Source organism: Rhincodon typus, chromosome 34 (assembly GCF_021869965.1).
Source record: "Rhincodon typus isolate 14 chromosome 34, sRhiTyp1.1, whole genome shotgun sequence".
NCBI classification, from domain to species: domain Eukaryota; kingdom Metazoa; phylum Chordata; class Chondrichthyes; order Orectolobiformes; family Rhincodontidae; genus Rhincodon; species Rhincodon typus.
Window position 1 is genome coordinate 14,496,973 of NC_063365.1, and position 24,055 is coordinate 14,521,027.

The 24,055-nt window shown below is 39.0% G+C and overlaps 1 protein-coding gene across 1 annotated transcript in view; it reads right to left on the reverse strand.

Annotated features, from left to right (window-relative positions):
- The window catches only part of LOC109932831 (calcium-activated potassium channel subunit alpha-1-like), a 621,464-nt gene that overhangs the window by 236,984 nt on the left and 360,425 nt on the right, over positions 1-24,055 (reverse strand). Inside the window, exon 3 of the mRNA XM_048616327.1 lies at positions 15,241-15,302. Coding sequence (XP_048472284.1) covers positions 15,241-15,302 — 62 coding nt within the window. The remainder of the gene's footprint in view (positions 1-15,240; positions 15,303-24,055) is intronic.

A 24,055-nucleotide genomic window follows, 5' to 3' on the forward strand; every position in this document is an offset into this window, starting at 1 on the left:
AGAATAGTGAGTGGTCAAGTAGGAATTTGGTAAAGCAATGTACCTAAAAGAAGGGAAATGAAATGAAGCACTAGCTGGCTTATGAAAAGAATGAAACCAATTTGAAGTACTTTTGAGTTAATGTTTAGATTCAGAGTTAGCTTTGGAAGGTGAGTGAACCTATTTAAGGCACAGAATAATCAGTGGGAGCACTACGATGTGCCAGCCCATGAAAAATGAGAGCCAAGGAGGTGTACTGAATTGACCACGAGCTAGTAGAAGTAAATGGTGGTCCCTGTGCTGTGTGTTGCACAGGGGGATCCAATATATTTTTGGAAGGATAAGTGGAATCAACAACAATTAAAAGCAGAACGGAGGCAGTAAAGCAAAGCTGAGGTAGTAAGCGTCTTCTATCAGCAAAACAAACTCTCGGAAACTGATGAAGTGAACAAGCTCCTGACTGATCTGATAAAGACTCACTAGTCTGAAATGTTGACACTACTTCTCTCTCCACAGATGCCACTAAACCTGGTTACTCGCAACTTTTTGTGTTTCTGTTACAAATTCAAAGCTACTCACCCCTAAATGCTGACATGATAATTGAGAGATTACTTTATGTAATATTAAGAAAAACAGTCACCACTTCTTTGACAAAATGGGGGTAACTCTTATTTACCAAAGCACTAGAAGTAGTGGGAGTGGGTGAGGAGGTTATCTAGTAGCATGTGGAAAACTGAGAAGCCCGAGTTCCACCATATGCTGTGGAGTTTCAACCACATTTGACTTTTTGGCCTGACAGGTTCTCACCCAAATGTCAGCCTGATTGATAGACTTAGCTCTGGTCAGGCAGGAGATGTTGGCCTGATGCCCATGTTTGGGGAAGAGGCTAGAGAGGAGGTTAGGAAGGTTGTGAGAAGAGAATGATCGGGGTGGAGGTTTTACAACCAAATGGAAACACTCCTGAACCACACGGATTGCTATGAAAGCTACTGCCTTCTCCCTGAGGCTGTCCTCACTTCACTGGAATGCTAGGCTTCCTGAGTGAAAGCAGTAACGTATGTTAAATCCAAGGTCAGACCCAAGCCTTATTATCACATTTCAAATGCCAGATATGGGTGGCAAAGTGGTTAGCACTGCTGCTTCACAGCGAGGGACAGCCTTGGGTGATTGTTTGTGTGAAGTTTGCACAGTCTCCGTCTCAGCGTTAGTTTCTGCTGGGTGCTCCAGTTTCCTCCCATAGTCCAAAGATATGCAGGTTAGGTATATTGGCCATACTAAATTGTCTGTAATGTCCATGGAAGAACAGACTTGGTGAATTAACCATGATAAATGTGGGGTTTTTTGGATAGAGTAGGAGGATGAGGCTGGGTCTGGTTTAACGCAGACTTGATAGGTGGAATGGCCCCTTTTCGTAATGTAGGGATTCTATGATTCTAATCCACCTCCTGGGAATAGATTAATTGGACCCTATTGTTCCTGCTCAGTAAAACCCTGAAGCTGAGGTTGTAGGCACTGGAGTAAGATTGTTCAAATCCTTAGCATTTTTTCCCATTTAACGTGCACCCACACCCAATCCCATCTGTTCAATCACTTTAAAACATTCCCCACCACCTCATCATCCACTAGCCCTAAATGAATCAGCAAATCATAGCCCTGCCATTTGAGATAACTCTGCATCCTGATTGCAATCATAACTTAAAGAATCTGCTGACTACAATGAAGTAATAAAATAAAAATGATGTAAATTACCAGAATAAAAGGTACTGTAATGATAGTATACAAGTTATCTGAAGAGTCAAGGTAGTGAAGGAAAATAATTATCCAAGGTTTTCATTCCTGGTTACCCACTGTGGATACATGTTTGGCAGAGAAATGCAGTCTGTACAGATGTGCCTCCTAGCTTGTGATCTCTACCATTACACACTCACTGCAGGCATCCTTCTTACATTCAGTTCAATAAAAACATAGAACAAGCTATACTGTTGTGCTATGAGCTCACAGCATGGTGTCAGGATACAGCTGAGATTGAGTGTTCATCTAATCCCTACAGTGTTGAAGAGCTGTATAGAAGCATAGCCACTAAAAGAGGAATACAGGAATCTTCAGGACTGCTAAAAGCTACAGGAAGCCATGGAAAAGGGAATAAAATAAAAACGAATGCCGCTGCTGAAAGCATGTGGTTAAGACACAAAGACTGTAAATTTTCCTTTCCTAGCGCCGGTCAAAATGAAATGTGATATGAAGAGCAGAACTGGCAGTTTTTCTATCCATGGTGGCAAAAATCACAAAATCGTGACAGATTTAATTAGCAGTCCACAGCATCTACGTATAGCAACACCTTTATCATGGTTGGGGAGACACTGTTATAAACTGCATTCCATCCTAAATCTTTGAAGCACAACAACAAAAAAGAAGATAGCAGAAACACAAAGTCCTTGAAAGTATGTGCTGAAACCCAAGTAAATACAACTTACAAATAGTACACATTCAATATTAGGATCCGAAGTAAGGGAGAATCTATTGATCTGTAAGTGACTGCACTTTGATTTGATTTATTATTGTCATTTGTACTGAGGTACAGTGAAAGGTGTTGTCTTACGTGCTTTACAGGAAGATCATACAGTACAAGTGCATCAGGGTAACAAAACAGAGTGCAGGATATAGCGTTACAGCTGCAGAGAAGGTGCAGAGAGAGATCAACATTAACATTAAAGAGATCCATTCAAAAGTCTGATAACAGTGGGAAGAAACTGTTCTTGAATCTGTTTGTATGTGTAAACAAACTAATGTATCTTCTGCCTGATAGATGAGGGTGGGAAGTGTCTGTGATAATGTTGGTTGCTTTCCCGAGGCAGTGGAAAGTTTAGATGAATTCAATGGATGGACTGGGCGGTGTTCTCAACTCTCTAGTTTCTTGCAATATTGGGAAGAGCAATTGTCATACCATGCTGCGATGCATCCAGATAGAATGCTTTCTATGATGTATCTATAAAAATTTGTAAGAGTCTTAATGGACTTGCCGAATTTCCTTAGCCTGCTGAGGAAGTAGAGGCGTTGTTGTGCCCTTTCAAGCATAGTGTCAATGTGGGTGGACCAGGGCAGATTGGTGGTGGTCATCACTCCCAGGAATTTGATGCTGTCAACCACCTGCCCCTCAACACCACTGATGCAGACAGTGGCGTGCCCTCCACTCCGCTTCCTGAAGTCTTCGCTGACATTGATGGAGAGATTGTTGTTTTTACGTCATGCCGTTAAGCACTCTATTTCCTTCCTGTACTTTGTTTTGTCATTGTTCGAGATCCGACCTACAACAGTGGCATTGTTAGCAAACTTGTAAATGGAACTGATGCGAAATTTGGCCACACAGTCGTTTATGTATAAGGAGTATTGTAGCGGCCTAATTACGCAGCCTTGTGGGGCGCTGGAGTTGAGGGTTATCGTTTAGGAGGTGCTGTTGCCTATCCTTACTGACTGCAGTCTGTTGGTCAGAAAGTTGAGAATCCAGGTAGGTCCCAAAGTTTGGAGATGAGTTTGTTTGGAATTATAGTGTTGAAGGTGGAGCTGTAGTTAATAGGTAGAAGCCTGATGTAGATATCCTTGTTGTCCACATGTTCCAGGGATGAGTGTAGGGCCAGAGAGATGGATCTGTCATGAACCTGTTGCACCAATAGGCGAAATGCAGAGGATCATGGTAATCTGAGAGTCTCGAGTAGATGAGAGCCCATGACCAACCTCTCAAAGCACTTCATAATTATGGATGCTCGAGCCAGTGGGCAGTAGTCATTGAGGTATGCTGCATGATTTTTCTTTGGCACTGGTGGACTTCTTGAAGCAGGTGAAGACTTCAGATTGTAGTAAGGAGAAGTTTAAGATATCTGTGAATACTCCTGCCAACTGGTCTGCACAGGATCCGCGTGCACGGCCGGGGATTCCATCCGGGCCAGTTATTTTCCATGGGTACACCCTCAAGAAGGCTGATCTAACGTCTGCAGCAGCGACCGAGTGTACAAGTGCATCAGAGGCTGATGGGACAGGCGATATTATTTCACTGCATTTGCACAGCTCACAGAATCTGATGAATGTGTCATTAAAAGATGATATAATTAAAGATAAAATTGTATTTGGCATAAAAGATCCCACAGTGACAGTGTATCTACTGAGAGAGGAGAAACCTGCTCTTAACAAAGTGATTGACATAGGCAGTAGTGCTAACATTGTAAGGCAGCAGCTAGGGCACATGCAGGGCACAACAGTCCAAGCCCTGCATTATGCTGATAGATACTGCAGGTCAAAAGGATTGAAACATCAGGAAAAAGGGCAGGATGCAAATATTGTGGAGGATATCGAACAAAGGAAAATAAGGCATGCTCAGTGTGCTCACACAGAAAGAAGCCAAATAATTTTACATACAAGTGTTTGACTAGGAGGAGGCACAACAAGCAGGTACAGATGGCCAGTGGAGAGATACCAGCTGAAGAGTTTAAAGAATCACTCCATATCATACAAGAGATGGGGTCAATAAATCATAAGTGGTTTGTACCTGTTGGAACGATGACTGCAGAAGGCAAACAAGAGAACAAAACGTCAGATGGACAGCTGTGCATAATGGAACATGCTGATCTTCATCGACCTGTGCAAAGTGGCTCAACATGATGATCCATAAATGAAATCCTTGAAAGCAAACTCAATGCACAATGATGGAACCATACTTGTATCAAGAGGGCAAATTACATAAATAGCCCAATGCAATAGCAAGGACAAAGAACTAGAAGTCCAGATCATAAACAGCAAGCAAAATTTACTCATTTCAGCTGGAACTGATGAAAATGATCTTGCAGAGTAAAATAATTGCATTTATTTCAAGAAAGTTCCAGCTGCTCTGAAGGCCAGCCTGAAAGAAAAAAACAACAAACAAAGGAATTTTGCCACAGCCTGCAAAAGCAAAAATCAGAACTAACCTTTGACGTGAAGGATAGATATTGGTATGAAGCTGGATGAAAGCAGCAATTTTCTAACCACGTTTTGGTGCTGTTCAGTTCATACAAGTGGTTGCACATACTGTCTGGTATTTCCATGGTCATAGAGGAGTATCATTGCAGACAACATGAGATAGTTTAATGATCTCCCCACAGTGGAAGCAATAGTGGATGACCTGCTTTTTTAGGGATGCAGAGAACATCATTGCTGGCCATGTTCAAAATCTAGTGTGATTGCGAAACAGAACTCAGCAGATGAACGTGAAGCTGAACAAGAAAAGGTTGCAACTAAAGATGTGCTTGACTTCAGGCGTAGGTTATGTACTTACAGCAAAACAGCATTGCAGTGATTTGTTGGATCCATCAACTATTTAGCTAAATTCTTGTCCAATTTGTCATCAGAGTGTGAACCAACACACCAACTCTCTGCCAAATACATGCAGTAATATTGAGGTGCAAAAGAAAGAACAGCATAAACTAGTCTGTAGCAACTAGCGACAGCAATGCTGATGCTGAAATACTAAGGTGAAAATGATCAACTCACCCTGCAGCATAACGCACGAGATGCAATTTGAAGTAATCTTAATGCAGAAAGGAAAACTGGCTGCATTTTCATCCAAAACATTAATGTAAATGAAACAAAGCTACAGTCAGATCAATAAAAATTGCCTGGCCATTGTTTTTGATGGCAAATATCGATATCAATATTTACCTAGAAAAGATAACATGTCAGCACAGTTGACCATAAGCCATGTCAAAGTATTTCTCCCAAGCCACAACACTCTCCTTAACACTGTTTGCAAGTTTTTTTTCTGGTTAGAGAAATATCACCTGGATGTGATGTTACATGCAAAGGAAAAATGTGCAGATCGTTCACAAACTGTTGACAGCAGTACTCCCTATGAAGAAGTTAGAGCATGCAGTTGCAGAGTTCTAAAGTCAAAAACCCAGCAGGGACATTGAATCCAACATACCAGTTACTCTCACATACTGAGATTCTGGCTTTGATGGAACAGCTCATCCAAACCTCAGTGTTTACCTCATTATTTTAGAGAATGTTCAAAATGTGGGAAGTAGCTACCTATACAGCAGGAAGGATTAGACAGGAATTGTACTACCATCCTAAAGCAAATTTCACCCACCCTTACTTTGTAACACCTTATCAGCAAAAATACCAAACATGAAACACCCAGTCCCAAACACTGGGATCCAATATTACTTTTCTACACAACTAAATTCCTCGTGCTTCAAAATTATTGTTCAATTATCATTACCAAATGATACATCACTAGCTGTTGTTAATGGAAAGTGTAAGAAATAGCTTTTGTTAAAATTGTTCAGTCTTTTACTTTAGTTAGGGAATATTTTAGCTATTTATATTCTAGACTTCTATTCAATGTGACCTTCAGAATGACTCATACATATAATTGGTTATATGACAGAACAACTCCCCCACCCCCAAATACTTAAATGACTCATAAAATGAATTGTTTGCTGGATGGAAAAAAATTCTCTTCCAAATTGTGAAGTAACCCTTGTCAGTACAATTGTTTATGACTGCAAGTGGTACTCAATGGATTACAACTGTGACTAAATGCTGGAAGGTTTCTTCTCTAGGTTACATACAACTTGCTGTAATCAGCCCAGTATCCTCTACCCAGGAGGGTGACAGTAGTCTTTATGTTGTAGTTAATGCTAGTGAACCACGTGATATGAAAGCTCCACCATAAAGTGGTGCAATTTGTAAAGCCCTGAAGTCCCAGAAAAGTTTTTATCATCTTTCGTTTTTTTACACTCTTGAATTAATCCTGCATGGCACGATATCAATTTCTTACATATTTAATATTCAAAGGGTTTAGTGTTAAATTGACAGACCAATTATTGACAAACTAATGTATTTAATTTCTCTTATTAAGCATAATAAACTTTTTCAGGTGTATATTAAAATGGAATTCCTTCATAGCACCATTTATACAATTAATGATTTTCCCATTGGAGGGAATAAACTTTAGTCACACCATTTTCACATAGAGATACCATGAAAGAGATATTGTCTTCATGAAGAAGTGTGCATTGATCAAACAGGCACACTGCACAAGAACAAATGCATACAAGAGGATAACGGTCCAAATCTTTCCAAGTGGCAGCAATGCTCTGTACCAAGATTCTCCTGACCCGGTACAACCAAAGTTCCTTTGGGATCTTCTGGTCCTCAGCATCAAAGAAATGCGCAGCAGTCAGAGCAGAGTAGAGTTGGGGCAAACAAGAGAAGCCCCCTTTGTATGGCACTAGCGGCTATATGATGTTTAATGAATGTTAGTGAATGGATGAGTGAACGGGTGGATGTGTGAGTGTGTGAACAGGTGACCTGGATGGGAGAGGTTTAGTTAAGGTGGACAGAGCTAGAAGTGGTATTGTCAAGTGGAAACTGGTTGGTGTCAAGGGGCAGTCGGGTGATCAAGGGAGGTGATTGGAGAGGAACATTTTAGAATTAGTCAGGTCTTAGACCGGGTTTTAATCTAACATTTCCTATTTGACTTTTCTAGTTCAAAAGTTGGGACATTTATGATAGTTTCCACAGAACGGGGATTTGCCCAGTGAAAATTTAAAGTTTATACACAATTTGCATATGGGTCTAAATGTCAGGATTTCCATAGGATCTTGAATTACATTTTCAGTATACATTCAGTTTCCAACAATCTGAGGCCAGGAAGATTTGGTCAAATGATCCTAGGTTTCAGACTAGCTACAGATGGATACTGGAATACACTGGGTACTGCAGTCTTTAACAGGCTGCAGCTCATGTAAGAACCCATCAAAATTTATCTTCAGCCCCAGGAAAATTTCCCCGATAGTCCCCATTTATTCACATCAGAAAATACAGAATTCTTCCATCCATTATCCCACTAATGATCAAAAGCAAAAATGGTCAGTTCATCAATTTATGCAATAGTGATCTTTTAATGGTACATTCTTTTCAGCTGACTCCTCCAAACTTCAGTCTAAATTTGGATTATGCAATAAGGACCTTAACTGTTATTTTGAAATGTACTGTTGACTTATTCCTGAGCTTGAACTGATCTTCTATCATGTTTTCACTGCTGCAGAAGTGATACTTTGACTCCACTCTTATGCTGGCAAGTTAATATTGTCACACGCTATACCCTTCATTTCTGGAGGTATCATTTAAAGAAAACTTCTAGTTGGAACTATTAAAAATTGGACTAAGACTAGGCAAACTACTTTAAAAAAAGCAAAGTTGCCTCAAGTTGAAGATGATAGAAAATGAAATCGTTTCTAGGAGTACAAAAAAGGGAGACTGTCTACAATCCAAATTGATCAAAACTTACTAGTTCTTAGTAAAGCACTAGATATTGACACCATGGCTGTCATAGACAAACCTAAGTTCGCTTGGAAATACACACAACAATATTATTTCAAGGGAGTTTGAGAGTTTTTGGGAGATTATTGAAAGGAAATTTGCTACATCCACTTCTCTCTCCAAAAATCTACCCAGTTTCCATGGAAACAACTTGCAAGAATAACATCAAGGAGACAAGACATTTAAAATAACTGTAATATTCACAACTGCTGTTGCATCCAAGAAACCAGCGAACAAAGCTTGGTCTCCAGTTAAAACTTTACATCTCAAGAACACTTCACACTAACTACTAAACTGCACATTATTTTATCTTCCGCTATGTTAGACACTATCTTCTTTTAACTTTGTACATATATTTATGCATATGTGCGGGAGAATCCAAGCGACTGCATGAAAGTCAAATGCTTCAGTCATGTCTTTACTATTTTTTTTCTTAGGTCAGCAATTAATAAAATTGCTCTTTCCTTCACTCAAGGAAAACTTGTGATTGGCTCCTTATTGCTCACAGTAAAACAAGTTGACAATTTAACTGGAGGGAGGCATAGCCTCATGTTAAAATAAACTTAACCACTATTGTGACCAACCAAGAGTAGCTAGCTCCACCATTTCTGATTTGATCTAATAATAAATAATTATTGAAATTTCTCCCCATTTTAAGTGAATGAGATTGATTTTCATTCATTTTGTCTGATGCTAAGAGGCCAAAAGAGGGCAAAGAGAGGGTTAATAGCCTCAAAGTGAATGGTTTGACAATATTATGGTTCAAGAGGTGTATTTTGGCCTGGGTTTTTTTTTGAAGAGAGGTGTTTGACAGAGGTGTGGAGCTGTGTATTCACATCCAACACAGTACACAGCTTGTGAAGCCTCGGGCTTTTTTTTAAACAAGTTGGAACAATAGAAGCAGCCTGAATGAGTGGGATCAAGCTCCCCCAGAGGCGGGATTTTTAGTTTTAGTTTCTCATTGCAATAGCTGATCTTGAAGCTGGGTTTGGATGCTGCAGTATATCTCTCCCTGCTACTCTTTCTCTGAGTTTATCTTGATGTTTTTCCTCCTGGACTGGAGAAATGGTTGTGAGACAATCCATCTTACTGAATTTGCCTTTGCCAAGGATGTGTTTATGGGATATTACTATATTGGAACAGTTAATTAGTAATAAGTAATACATCTATTATTTTGTTAAGCATTTCGATAGAGTTACAGTTTAGCAATTTATTTCTTTTATTTTTATTTTGTTTGTATTTCAACTGCAGTGAAATAAAGCGTGTTTTCCTTAACGGCGAGTAGTTTGACCAATCAAATTGCTTCTGGAATGCTACACCTCATACTTACCTTTAAAATTAGATAAATTTAGGGTCTAGAATATCTTCTGAATATATTTTGGGGAGGGGGTTGGTCTTGTCCATAACAAGGGGTACCCTAACTGGCACTTTAATTATGTAAGTAGCCTTCTGCTAAGCTCAGATCCGATGAAAGATCATCAACCTGAAATGTTAACTGTGTTTCTCCTTTTAAAGACGGTGTCTGGCCTGCTGACTATATCTAGTAATCTCTTTATTTCAAAACTATCCCTGCAGGGCCCTTTGGAACTAATCTTCCTCCAGGTGCTTCAGAAATAATATTGGCCACAGACACCTCTAAACAATTTCCTGAACATTACCTTGCTGCTGAACTAGCCAAATGCAATGTTGCTAGGTGTTATGCTTATTATGGAGACCGATAACTTAAAAAAAGCTCAAATTCCTAGTGACTAACTTAAGAAGGTTCACGCAACAAGACTTCAAAAGTTTCACAAAAAGTTACTGCAATGAACAAACTAAAAAGCAAATTTGACTAAATCCCATGTTTGCAGCAAATTATACTTTAAATACAAAGAAACGTAGAAACAGAAAACAGGAGCAGGAGTAGGCCATTCAGCCCAACCCACTATTCAACATTATCATGGCTGATCCTCTGTTCTTAACACCATACTCCTGCTCACTCCCTATAGCTTTTCATATCATTAGTTTCAAAAAAAAATCTACTTTGTTATTAAATATGTTCAGTGATTTGGCATCCACAGCAGTCTGTGGTAAAGAATTCCACAGGGTCAACACTCAGTAGGTGAAAAAATGTCTCCTCATCTCAATCCAAAACGGCCTGCTCATATCCTCTTCTAGAGCCCCTGGCCGAGGCAAACATCAAACCCACATCCAGTCTGTCCATCTCCATCAGAATTTTATTCATTTCAATGTGATCCCCTTTCATTCTCCTAAACTCCAAATGAATACAGGCCCATTTGACCCAATCAGTCCTCATAAGACAAACTGCCATCCGAGGAATCACCCTGGTGAACATGCACTGCACTCCTTTTCTTAGGTAAGGAGACCAAAATTGAACACAATACCCTAAGTGTCTTCTGACAAAACATCTGTACATCTGCTGTAAGACTTCCTTGCATCTTCACTCAAACCCTGTTGCAATGAACTTTTCCCATTTAACATGCAGTGTAACCAAAAGATTTCCCACTCCACAACTCACTGTCCCTTTAATCCCCTGCAGAATCAATCTAAAATGAGTCTGTCTTCTCAAGGGTTTACTTCCATTCTTTTTCTTTCCCAGCCTGTTAGCTATTTAACCCAGAAGTGTCTTTTAAAGCCAGGATTTTTCTGGAGTTTCTCCCTCTAACTCAACCGAGAATGGAAATTTACTTCACCTCATTGGAAACTTAATTTAAAAGGAAACATTGCAGCAGCGACAAGAGAGACAGGAATGAACTCTTGGAGGTGAAGAGAAGAAAACATTCTTGAAAATGCATTTACTACATTTTTCAAGAAGTGGTTAGGTATGGCTTTTAGGGCTAAAGGGATGAAAGGCTATGGGGCGAAGTGGGAACAGGGCACTGTCTAGGATGATCATCCATGACCATATTGAATAGTGGAGCAGGCTTGAAGGGCTGAATAGCTTACTCCTACTCCTATTCCTATTCTCTATGTTTCTATGACTGATTGGCAAGGAATCATGTGAGCACAGTTTTGCGATGGCAGGTCACAGAGGATACATGATGAAGATGGTGAGTTTCTTTTGTTTTTCAAGGTAGGTGGCAGCGTTATTTTGGCTATTCCAGGGTGACATCCATACTGTCAGAGTTGAATAATCACACTGTCTTCAAAATATCGCAATAAAATGCATGGTAAAATCTTCATTTCTGTTTTCATTAGATCCAAGAAAAAAACATGTCATGTGCACCAGGTTACCCTTGACAGTGTGTATTGTTGGACTACACGTTATTATAAACATTTTCAAAGCTCTCGACACCACCGTTTTACCTTGGGTTTGATCAATTTAAAAATCCAAGAAAATCATTAAACTGATTAAAGGAGACATTCATCTGCAGCTCATTTGTGTTGGGGCACTGTTACTGAATAAAAGCCATAGAAAGCCAATGGAATGTTAAGCTATACATTTTAGTAATATTTAGAAAACTACAGGATTATCTTGTTGCATCAATTAATTGCCTCTCTGATAAGCATTCTTTCTCATGCGACAGAATTTTAAAAGGAAAGTAAGCATAGTTAATTCCTGAAAAAGGACATGCATGCTGAAACTCATTGGAGTTTCATTACTTCTCATCAGTAAATTGTAAAAGTTTTGATTTTCTAATCTCTATATTGATAAAACAATTGATGAATTAAGATTAGCGCAACCACACTGCACACCAGAATGGACTATAAAGTTAGCTTCAGCATCTCAAACAGTTACCATCACCTCACAACTGATTAAGTAAAAAAAACTCAGTAAATAGGTGGAGTGGGACCTCGTCACAGTTATTTGCCAGAAGAGACTTTCTTTTAAAAGCAAGGCATCTATGAAACCTAATGTTTGCATTTTCTATCATTTACTTGACAAAATAATCCAGTACAGAAACATCATACCAAAACTGCTGAAGTCATGTCAAAAACATGGTAATATTTTGTTTTGAAAGATTAAACTGTTCTATTAAAACAAGTATGGATAATGGTGGCCATTTCCAGTTCATGCATTGCTATTTGCTATCTACAGAAAGCATTCCCAAATCAGCAAATCTCTACACTAACAGTTGTACAAAAGAAAGGACTAACTGAAGAGAAACGCAGTTCTAATAAGTTCAGTAGGACTGTATGAAAGTAAGTGGGTGAAGGACTGCATGCTTTTGTATTTGAACAGCATTTCTACTCAATACGACGTCTCTAACATGTCTACATTCCTCAGCAATGCAAACATATCTAATACAATTAAGAGGGTAAAACAAGAGCATGCACATCTTACCTTGATGAACTAATAATTTGATATTTTAAGAGGAAATGAATGGGAGAAAGAGCTAGTATTAGATCAAGTTATTTTGATGGCAGATTCCATTAGTAAAATGTTAGTATGTAGCTTTTCTCAGAAAAAAAAAACTTGTAATTTCTAGCTTTCCAGCCAGTAAGCACCAAATAGCTTTTCACAAACTTGTGGCACCACCAAAGCTGTGCAAAGCAGCAAATGAGAAAAGTACTTCAGATGTTTTGTCTTCCCTTCAGCAGGCTGGGATGAATGATATCAGGGTTTTTGTGTTGCAAGGAAACAAGAAGTTAAATGAAAAGCACAAAGACATTTGTGCACTCTCCTCTTCCCAACTATTACTAACCAATGTCATTCATAATATGATCATCCGAAGACCGCTTCAGTTGAGGTACAATAAACCCACTGCATGTTCTGTTTCCAAAATAGTCACATGGAGGATTTTAAAAAGTAGACTTTTATTCACTTTTTCCCTGTTCTGTTTAATTGACCAATAAAGGATTGAAACATTTCATCTACAATATGGTTTAAATATTCACCGAAACCAATCGGTTTCCATCCCAGCATGTAACTACAGGTCGTCTGCCACCAATTTCATTTAAAGTTGGGTAGGTGGATGACAAAAAAAGAGTTATATTTATTGCAAACTATTGATATAATATAATTGATACTTTCAATTTGACGAGAAAGTTAATGACAAGTTTAAGAGCTGGGGTGGTGATATACATTAAAGCTTCCGTCGCATTCCTCAACTCACTGAACTGCTGATGCATGAGACAGAGCTAATAAAAGGCACGGATTCCTCTCTCATGGCCATTGCTGTAGATAGGATTCTTCTAAACTAAGAAGCGGTTGAACTTTCAGCCTAAACAAACAATGAGATCGCTTTCCTATAACAGCATTTTCTAAGAGTTTAGAACCAATGAAAGCAACTCATCATATGCCCACTGAGCATCTGTTATAGTCATCAGTTACACTGTACCATCCAATTTGCAATTTTATTTGAACATCGTTACAATGTGTTGAGAAAACTGTATAATTTTCTCCTAGCTGCATATTGCAGGGAAGATGATTTCTCAGTCAACAGGGTCTTGGTAATGGTCCTGTGATTTCCATTTACAACTTCTTTAGGCGCATCTTTTGTTTCTTTATTTTCCATTGCAAAAGGTCCTGGGTTGTAGTGGGTCACATCCTGCCTCTAAGCCAGAAGCTCCAGGTTCAAGTCCCACTTGACAGCCAATGAACGTGCATTCATAATGCAGCTTGTGCAGACAGACTGTCACCCATATTTTCTTCCAACACATGCCAATGGCAGGAAGTAAAAGCATGAGAAATATCTGGTCAACCATGTGAAGAAAGGAAATTAGGGTCTCAACCATCATGGGTCCTGATCACAGCATGAACATAAAAGTTCAGGTTACCACGTCCATTCCGACTCCTTAGGGAACCGGTTGATTCAGTTGGTCAAACAACTGCTGTGAATCAGATCGGTGCCAGCACCGCAGAGTTCGATCCCTAATCAGATTGGGGTGGATTTGGGACCTGTCTCTTTGTCCTACCCACTGTGGAGGTCACAATGTTGTCAGTCAGATCGAGATTTGGGCAGAGAACCGAAGATGATGTCCACAAATACCCTGCTTTTACCTTGCATCATCACCCCTTTTCTCATTTAAGTACCGCTGAACTCTGTCCTTAGACAGAACTCCCCATCACTCCCAGCCCCAACTCTTGGCTGTATTTTTTTTTTCCTGGCTCTGGAATTGCTTTTTAACAATTAAATCTGCAGTGTTTTTCACTTCTTATGAAAAATCATCAATTTGAAATGTTAACCCTATGTCTCTCACAACAGATGCTGCATGACTTGCTGACTCTTTCCAGCATTTCGTCAAGTACTTGGCAGCCATGGATATTAGTACCTTATTGCACTGATGAAGGCTGTCTGGCCTATTCATGCCTGCTCTTAAAAAATACTCTTTTTCAGGTATACACATGACTCTTTTCAAAGTTACTCTTGAATCTGCTTCCACCACCCATTCAGGCAGTGCATTTCAGATCAGAGCGGCTCACTTTGTAGAAGGTTTCTCATCTTCCCTCAGGTTCTTTTGCTAATTATCCTAAATCTGCAATTTCCAGTTATCAAGAACACACTGATGTTCAAAAAATACTTCCATCTGCAATGCTCACAGTAAAATAAGCATATAGAAAATTTCAAAAAAAGTGATCTTCTTATTGATAAATTATGTGCGAAAACACCTTATTTCCTCTTATTTTCCAATGTACAGCAGACATATCCTGGAGAAAGAAACCATCGACTAACTGTTAAGAAAAAGGTAAGGAGAACACATTAAAATGCTCCTGAAGTTACAGCATTCTTACTTTTAAATCTTTTTAAAAAATCACCAAGACAGGAAAGCAGAAAAACATTTATATGCTGGAAACAGGACAACATTTGCTAACAAGAGTGTAATTTCACAAATTACCCTGTCAGAAGGAAGTGTGTATATATACAATAAACAGAAATAAACTGAAATAAACTGAAATAAACTGAAATTTTGCCGATAGGCCATTGGAATGGGAAGGTTTAAAAGCATTCTGGTACTTACTCTGAAGAATCTATGAAGTATATTACAAGAGCACCAATGCTGAGAGCAAAAACCAAGACCACCTGAAAATGTGAGAAAGAAACAAATTTAAGTGAAGAATTTAACAAAAGCAAATTGAACTACTAATCAATATTAACAGTATCTACACAATAATGCTGGCTAAATTCAATGTTTGACTGAGGTGTGTTGTTGTGTCTTTAAATATTTTTTCTCTTATACTTCACATAATAATACATCCATCAATTTCTGGGCTCATAATTCTATGTTCCACTTCAGTAATAGTCAAAAAACTTTATGTTGGCATTGATAGTTAGGTCAGCATGTATTTCCCATCCCCAACAGCCCTTGAGCGGGAGATAGTGAGGTGCCTTCTTGAACAGTTACAGTCCAGGTTGAGTTAGAACACCTGCAATGCTGTCAGAAAGGGAGTTACAGGATTTTGACCTAGTGACAGTGAAGGAATTGTGATATAGTTCCAAACGAGGATGGTGAGTGGCTCAGAAGAGACTTTCTAACCAGTGGTGCTCCGATCTATTGGCTGCCCTTTTCCTTCTAGGTGGTAGAGGTCACAGGTTTATAAGGTGAATTATGTTGCATGACAAAATTGTGGACAAACTTTTAGGTTGGTTAGTTGTTGAGATTGTCAAATTTGATGTAAAACCAATTACTCGGTAACAATAAAACTTTATTAGATACATTTTTTGACTTAATTTTGGAACAGCACAACCTAACTAGTCAACACTACTGATACTATGACAGCCAACGCCAGATCAGTGGTTGGGTTGAATGGTCTAAAGTCAAGCAATATTATCCTTCCATTCAACTGAACAGCTCTGATGGTGGATCTATACTCAAATCTGCTTCTTCTTCTCAAATATTACTTCAGTACCTGTGCAGCTGTTGTTTTGTGTTATAAATCACATACTCATACAACGTATAAGTAAGCCACTGTGTCTCTGCAGGGTTTTGGAACAGCTACCTAGTTGTTTTATTTTAGGAAAGTAGGATAAAAAGTTCTGATGAAGAGTCACCAGGCGTGAAATGTTAATTTTGCATGCTGCCAGACCTGCTGAGCTTCTCCAGCAATTTCTGCTTTTATTTCAGAATCCCATTTCCCTTTCTTTTCCTATAGACATGCAAATATTTCCTTTGCAAGTATATACAAGTTTTTTTTATTAATTGGCTCTATGGGACAGCAGTGTGCTGGTTGGTCAAACATTCCAGATAATCAAGAGGTACGCATAAACCACAGTACCCTGAACAAGCGAAATTTCAATCAACATCCCTCAAAAAAGCTATGTAAAAACATTAACATACCTGCTAAAATTAATGTAAAAACACATAGTAAACAGTAGAAACATAATGCAGAGTGTATACATATCACTGTTACACTTTATTTACAGTATAAATACTTGGACATCGCGGTATGGGAGGTATATAATTTTTTGCCGGGTTATCAAGACTGCTCGTGATTAAGGTGCCAGTTAAAACAAAGTTTGCTGTATCTGATTTTCTTTACTGTTGAACCTACTTCCACCATCCTTGCAAGCTATGCATTCCAGTAAATAACTTGCATCTTTGTCTTCTCATTACCAAACCTCCTGCCAATGGAAACATCTTCTCACTACCTACTCTATAAACTTATTTTCATGTGGAATTTTGAAACCTGCCTTTAATCTTCTCTGCTGTAAGTAGAGCAACCCAAGTTGTCTAATTTTCTTACTTCATTCAAGTTCCTCAGTCCTGGTATTGTTCTGGTAAATCTCCTCCCCATTTTCTCAAAGGTCTTCATATCCTAAATAGAAGACCATAAGCACTCCAGCTTCACAGCTTTGTGTTATGAGGAGAGATTTGCTGAACTCGACATTTTCCTGGAGAAAAGCATGGGAAGGGTGTATGATTCAGGTCTTTAACTTGCAGAGTTATGCAAATGCATGCAGATTATATAACTCTGAATGTTAATGCACAGCTAAAGAATATATGTTCCACATGGTAAGCCTGAAGTGAGTATTTTCTTGTTGAGCAGTCACCATGGGACGCCCCAGGCCCAAAAAAAAAATTGGACTCTAGAGATCACTAGTTCATGACACACTTGGACCAATAGCCACTGAACTCCAAGGAAAACTGGGACTTCTACCCCCGGAGTGTAGGCGGTTAAAAGGTGACCTTATAGAGGTTTATAAAATCATGAGAGACACAGATTAGGGAAAAGACCTTTGCTCTTCACCTTGAACAGTGGAGTTCAAAACTAGGGGGCATATTTTAAGGTGAGAGGAGGAAGACTTAAAAGGGACCTGAGGGGGAACTTTTTCACACAGAAGGTGATTCATGTATGGAACAAAATACCAAAGGATATGTAGATGTAGGTATGGTTACAACGTTTAAAAGATATTTGGATAGGTACATGAATAGGAAAGGTTTGGAGGCATTTGAATCGAACACAGGCAAGTCAGACTAGTTTAGTTTTGGAAACTTGGTCAGCATGGTCGAGTTGGAGCCAAGTGTCTATATGACTCTCTAACAGGCATGCCACGTATAGCTAGTAGCAGAAACACCAGTTGTTATGACTTAACACATAGTTCAAAGAAAGTATAATTACAATTAAAAACAAAATAATTAATCAGCGACTTAGCAGTCAGTCTATTTCAGCTGTTGACACCAGGAGCATGTAAAATATTGTGTACATGCTTTTGCTGCATGAACAAAATTGCATTATCAGCATGACCAGAAATGACACATTTTTGATGCACAGTTCCTACACCATTTTCTCAAAAGGAGTCTAACTCCAAGGAAATCAAGTTGGCTTTTCATAACTTAAATTAGCCCAAAATCAGAAATAAATTTAGATCAGAGTGTGAGGCTCTTTAGGGCTATCTGAAGCATTAAAAACATATAATGCATCTTTACAAAGATGGAAAAATGGTGCCTGGCCTTTTTCACAATGATTAGAGTCTCCATTCCTCCCACTTTTTCATAACCATCCATGATACTGAAAGAATAATTTTTTGTGTAAACAAATTAATACTTAATTTTTCCATTATTTACCTCATTTTTGCATTAATTTTTATATCCCAGTTCTGCAAATTAGAAAGTGGTGAACTGGCCACCTCTCTAGGCCAAGCAATATAAGGTTTCAAGGTAGACTCAGATGTTTACAGCACAGAAGAAATCCATTTGGCCCATTATGTCCACACTAGTCTACAAAGATTTGACTACACTATTCCTATTTTCCCACTGTTGGCTAATTATTCTGGAGGCAATGGGAACATAAATGAATATCTAAATACTGCTTTAATATTACAAGAGTTTCTGACTCAACTAACCTTTCAGGCAGTGAATTCCTGACTTCCACCACGCTATGGGTGAAAAGCTTTCCCTCAACCCTCTTCTTAGCCCTCTTTCTTTTACCTTAAATCTATGCCCCTGGTTATTGATCCCTCTACAAATGGAAAGAGGGGTCCACTTATCTATGACTCTCATCGTCTTATACATCCTATCACATCTACAGCTGGCTAGTAAGAGGAAGAATCAGAGCAAACTCTCAGCAAAAAGAAAAATTACACATTCAACTTCCACAATGCGTTTTGAGTCTTTGCTTTTCTAACTGAACCTAAATTTGGAGTTATGATTGCATTAATATATAGTCACTCATTTTATATCCGCATACATGCATATCTACACATTTAAGTATACATACATAAAACATACAAAAATAAAAATAGAGTTCTCACTCCTTCAGTTCTTAGGCAGTCTCTCAGGATTAAGACAGTTGTTTTCAGTCTGCTTGTTGATTTTTAAGATGGCTTTTAAGTCCAATGCGGGGGCAGGTGGTGCTTCAAGCACAAGATACATACACATGGATACATATGAATATATAAAACACATTTTATAATACAATTATGTGTATGCAGCTACATATTCTGACAGAATGTACATTTGTAACCAGTGGAAAGAATAAGAAAAAGCCCTAAAATTTTAAGTCAGCATGATGAGATCTGCATGAAATTTATATCAAAGAAAATGAGGATCCCATCCTTGTTGGTTACCCTTTATATTGTTATTAGCTAGCCACAGGCCCAGAATCCCCAGGTAATGCAATGGCTTCTTAATCAAATTGTTGGCAAATTACAATACAACCATAAAATGAGTTAAAAGACCAACTGTCTTTATCACCAATAACTAGCACATTTTACAAATGACTTATTTTCAACGATAAAAGATCATAAGTTTAAATTTAACATTCACTGTAAGGCTGTCAAATATTGTAATGGAAGGTGTATTTTAAAACAGAACTTTATATATGAAGTGCAAGTCCCAAAATACAAGTAGAAAGATTTAGGCCAGTTCTGTGAAACGATTTATTTTAAACAGGTCAGAAAGTCATTTGGAACAGTGCATTAATTCCAATAAATCATGTGACCGCAGTCAAGCATCTGGCAGAATCTCTGTGGTGTTAAGGGATAGAATGTTTATATATTATGTATTGTAATGGTCGTACTGCTGAGTGTATTGACAGACAAGAAAACCATTAGCTCTGTTGTTTTGAGCTCAGTTCAGATGATTCAGGAGTTCAATTCATAAGGTAGGGAGCAGCTTCTCTCAGCAGGAGAATCAAGCTTTTCATTCAGGGGAACCGGCACCCCCAGTCAAAGGGTTTCCGTTTGTTCAGCTTTTAAACCAAGAGAGTTTGGAAAGAAATCTACAACTTGCTAGAACTGAAAAAGTTTAGGCCCTCAGAATCATAAAAGTTTCAGGCCAGTGGATTTGGAAAGGAATCATTAGATTTCTCTGGAATCCAAAATAAAGAAAACGGGAGGAATCAATTAAGTAAAACCTTTAAAATGTTGAGGTAAGAATGAAGATTCTCTGGAATTGAGCAACTGTAAAGGAGGGTGATGGATACTCCCCTCTTCTTGGATGACTGTAGCTCCAACAACAAATCAACAAGTTCAATATCATCCAGGAGAAAGCAGCCTGGCTCATCGGCACCACATCCACAAACATTCATTCCCTCCACCATTGACACTTAACAGCAGCAATGCGTACCATCTACAAGATGCGCTGCAGAAATTCTCCAAGGCTCCTTAGACCATATCTTCCAGATCCACTTCCGTCTAGAAAAACAAGGGCAGCAGATACACAGGAATACCACTACCTGCAGGTTCCCCTCCAAGCTACTGATCATCCGGACTTAGAAATATATTGCTATTCCTTCACTGTCACGGGGTCAAAAATCCTTGCATTTCCTCCCTAACGGTATGTGGGTCAATCTACAGTTCAAAAAGGCAGCTCACCACCACTATCTTCTCAAAGGGAGGTAGGGGTGAGCAATAAATTCTGGCCATTTGTATCAAGCAACCATCTAACACAGAGTCGGAGAGGTGGCAAAGTGTATATCCCATGAAAACAAAAGGATTGTGTTGGAAACAGGTTGAAACCTTGCTTTGTTGCTTGTGTTCAGATCCGTCTAAATGTCTTTTATACATGTATAGCTTCTTCCTCCTTTTGTGGATTAAACATGTATTGCATTGTTAAAGACTATCATAGAGTCCCTACAGTGTGGAAACAGGCCATTTGGCCCAAAAAGTCCACAACGCCCCTCCGAAGAGCATCCCACCCAGACCCAGGCCCCTACCCCTGCATTTCCCATGTCTAACCCACCTAACTTAAACATTCCTGGATACTATGGGCAAGTTAGCATGGCGAATCCACCCATCCTGCACGTCTTTGGACCATGGGAGGAAACCCACGCAGACACAGGGAGAATGTAAACTCCACACAGACAGTCGCCCGAGGGTGGAATCGAACCTGGATCCCTGGCTCTGTGAGGCAGCAGTGCTACCACTGAGCCATTGCAGCCTTATATCTAAATGTTACATAGCCAACTGCAAATATTAAACATTTGATCTATCATTCTGGGAACTGGCTTTTCCAGTATTATCATCAGCTGGTACCATAACAACATACAGAAATTTTAAACATATTGTGGCAAAAATCCACTGCTCGGAGTATGCGTTAAATTGTTGTGTGATGCAAAATACTTCTTCCACATGAGTACTGTTTTTAGTAAATATTTGATGCATTTTTTCATAGGATGTGGGCAATGCTAGCTAGGCCAATGTGATATTATATACATCAGAACTTTAATAAATGTTCATGGATTGATTGAATCAACAAAGATAAACTCTTACACACACAAAGAAGCAGCAATCACTCGGTTTGAAATAAATTATTAAAGGACAAGGACAAACTTAAACATGAATTGAAAGCAATTAGTCACGTCTGGCAAAAGGAGTGCAGGCAATTTGAACAAAATTGCTTCAACACCTGCTTGATAAACTGGATGCTTTTGCCAGATGGACAACTGATTGCCTTGCAGAAGAATTTAAGGAGTTTGTGCAGGAAAGGTCTGTCTACAAACAGACAGTGAAGGCCAAATGCAACAAGGAACAAAGGAGCTACTTCTGATAAGAAGGCAAGCTGCAGACCTGCAGTAATTTGGATGAAAGAATCTATTGAATCATTAATAACGTCATACCATAACTTTAAATACGGAAAATTGTACATGAATCCAACACAGAACAAGTCAGTAATAGAACGTCGAAGAACAACACTGTATAAGGATCAAATCCTGGCCACTTCCAGAGACAGACACTGTTACTGGAATCTGGCCAAGTTGTGAGGTTTAACTTGCTTACTTGAAGGGTCTTATTTTGGTTGCTACAAGCAATGAAGTTTAAAATCATTGTTTCACTACTTGATTGGCTACTTATTAAGAAATCTGACAGACAATGTAAAGGTAAGTTGTGGTGATTTACCCACAACACTAACATTTGCTGCCCATTCATAACTGCCCTCAAGAAAGTGTAAGTGACCTGCCTTGAACCGCTGCTGTTCATGTCCTGTATGTATATCATAGAACTGGTTGGGCAGGAGGATGAGGATTTTGACTCAGCAGCAGTCTCAATTAGGATAATGTCTGGCTTGGAGAGAACTTGCTGGTGGGGATATTCCTATGCATTTGCTGCTCTTGTCCTTCTAGGTGATGGAGGTCACGGGTTTGGGAAGTGCTGTTGAAGGACCCTTGGTCAACTACTGTAATGCATTTTGCAAATGCAATACTTTGTTGCCACAGCGCATCGGTGTTGGAGAGACTAAATGTTTAAGACAAAGGATGTGATGCCATTTAAGCAGGCTGCTTTGTCCTGTTCAGGTAAACGGACAGACTCAGAATCCTTTCCAATCCAAGGGCCCTAACGAGAGGGGCAAGTGTTACAGAAAATATCCTTAGAGTGCAGACAAGGGTAAAACTGCAAAGAACAAGAACATTCATGAGGTTATCTAGAGATTGAACCCTGCCCTTTTTAAAGGGATAATTTTGTTTGCTGTTTGTAAAATCATTTGACAGGATTCAACCTGCCTGGAAACAGCACCATAAACAAAAGTGTTTTTTGTTCACAATGCTCAGGATAATTTGCAAACCAGATGAACTTACTCTACATGGATTAAAAACTCTAGCAACAACAATGCAGCAGTTAACTACTTTAAACTGTCTATGCAATGAAGAAACTTATCTCCAGTCTTATTTATCCCCAATACACCGCTTTATTTAAAGGCCACTTGTGGCACAATGGCAGTGTCCCAGAGCCAGTAGAACACATTGAAACAGGTTGATTAAAAATATCTACTAGCTGATTTAACTTCATAAAGAGTAATTCGATGGTTGTTACCAGATCAATAAATTTCATGGCCTCAGTATGGACATAGTAAGGTTACAGTTCTCTAAGTGTTCAATGATGATTTGTTTAAGGAGTTGGTTTTATTGCAAAGCAGGTTAAAGATTTATGAATATCAAAGTTTAACATCTGTAAAACTTCAGTGGGTTAGGCAACAGCATTTTAGTCAAGGCTGCACACTGTCAGGATGCAGTTGAAAACGTCTCTCCCATTGTGTGATCCTAGCAAGACCATTTTCAAATTATATACAGTAACATTAACAACTCACCACCATTAGTCTCCATGGAAATATGCACAGAATTACTTCCGCACCTTAGCAATGAAATCACATGCTTTCAATTATCAACTTAAGAAGTCAGAGGGGCAGGAAACTGCAGACATAACAATGAAGTGAGAATATTCCAGATTCAGCATTTTGGCTCAATCATGTCATCCCACACTCTGGTCATACTCTGAACAGGAGTGGGTGAAGATAATAATGGAGACCCACAAGTCGAACTTGACAGCTTTTAATAAGAGTAAAACATTGTTTAAGGTCATAAATAGCCACAACAGTGTGCTCTTCTGCACCATTTTTGATGGTGTGGAATACCTTAAGGATCTTGATAAAGATGGACTGATATTAAACTGAGCAGCAGGTAAGAGTTAAGGGAGGTGATGAAAATCATACATTCAGTAAGCCTTTTCAAAACCAAAGAAAAGATACAGTAGAGCAAAGTGTGATTCCAGAGTGCAGGCTACCAGAACAAAATGGTGAAGGAGTAGTGCAGGTACAGAGTAGACCATAATTGCAAGAGGTGTGAACTGGAGCATAGGGTTGAGCAGGTTGCCAAGTAGAGTGCTATGAAGTGCATGCGAGTGTTCTTCTATTGTCTTGGTGGCATTTTTCTTCTGGTCTCAGTGAACAAACAATACAGCAGAAACCACAAAAAAGTTAGGTATGAACTCAGAGATAGTGGGAACTGCAAATGCTGGAAAATCTGAGATAACAAGGTGTACAGCTGGATGAACACAGCAGGCCAAGCAGCATCATAGGAGCAGGAAGGCTGACGTTTCGGGCCTAGACCCTTCATCAGAAA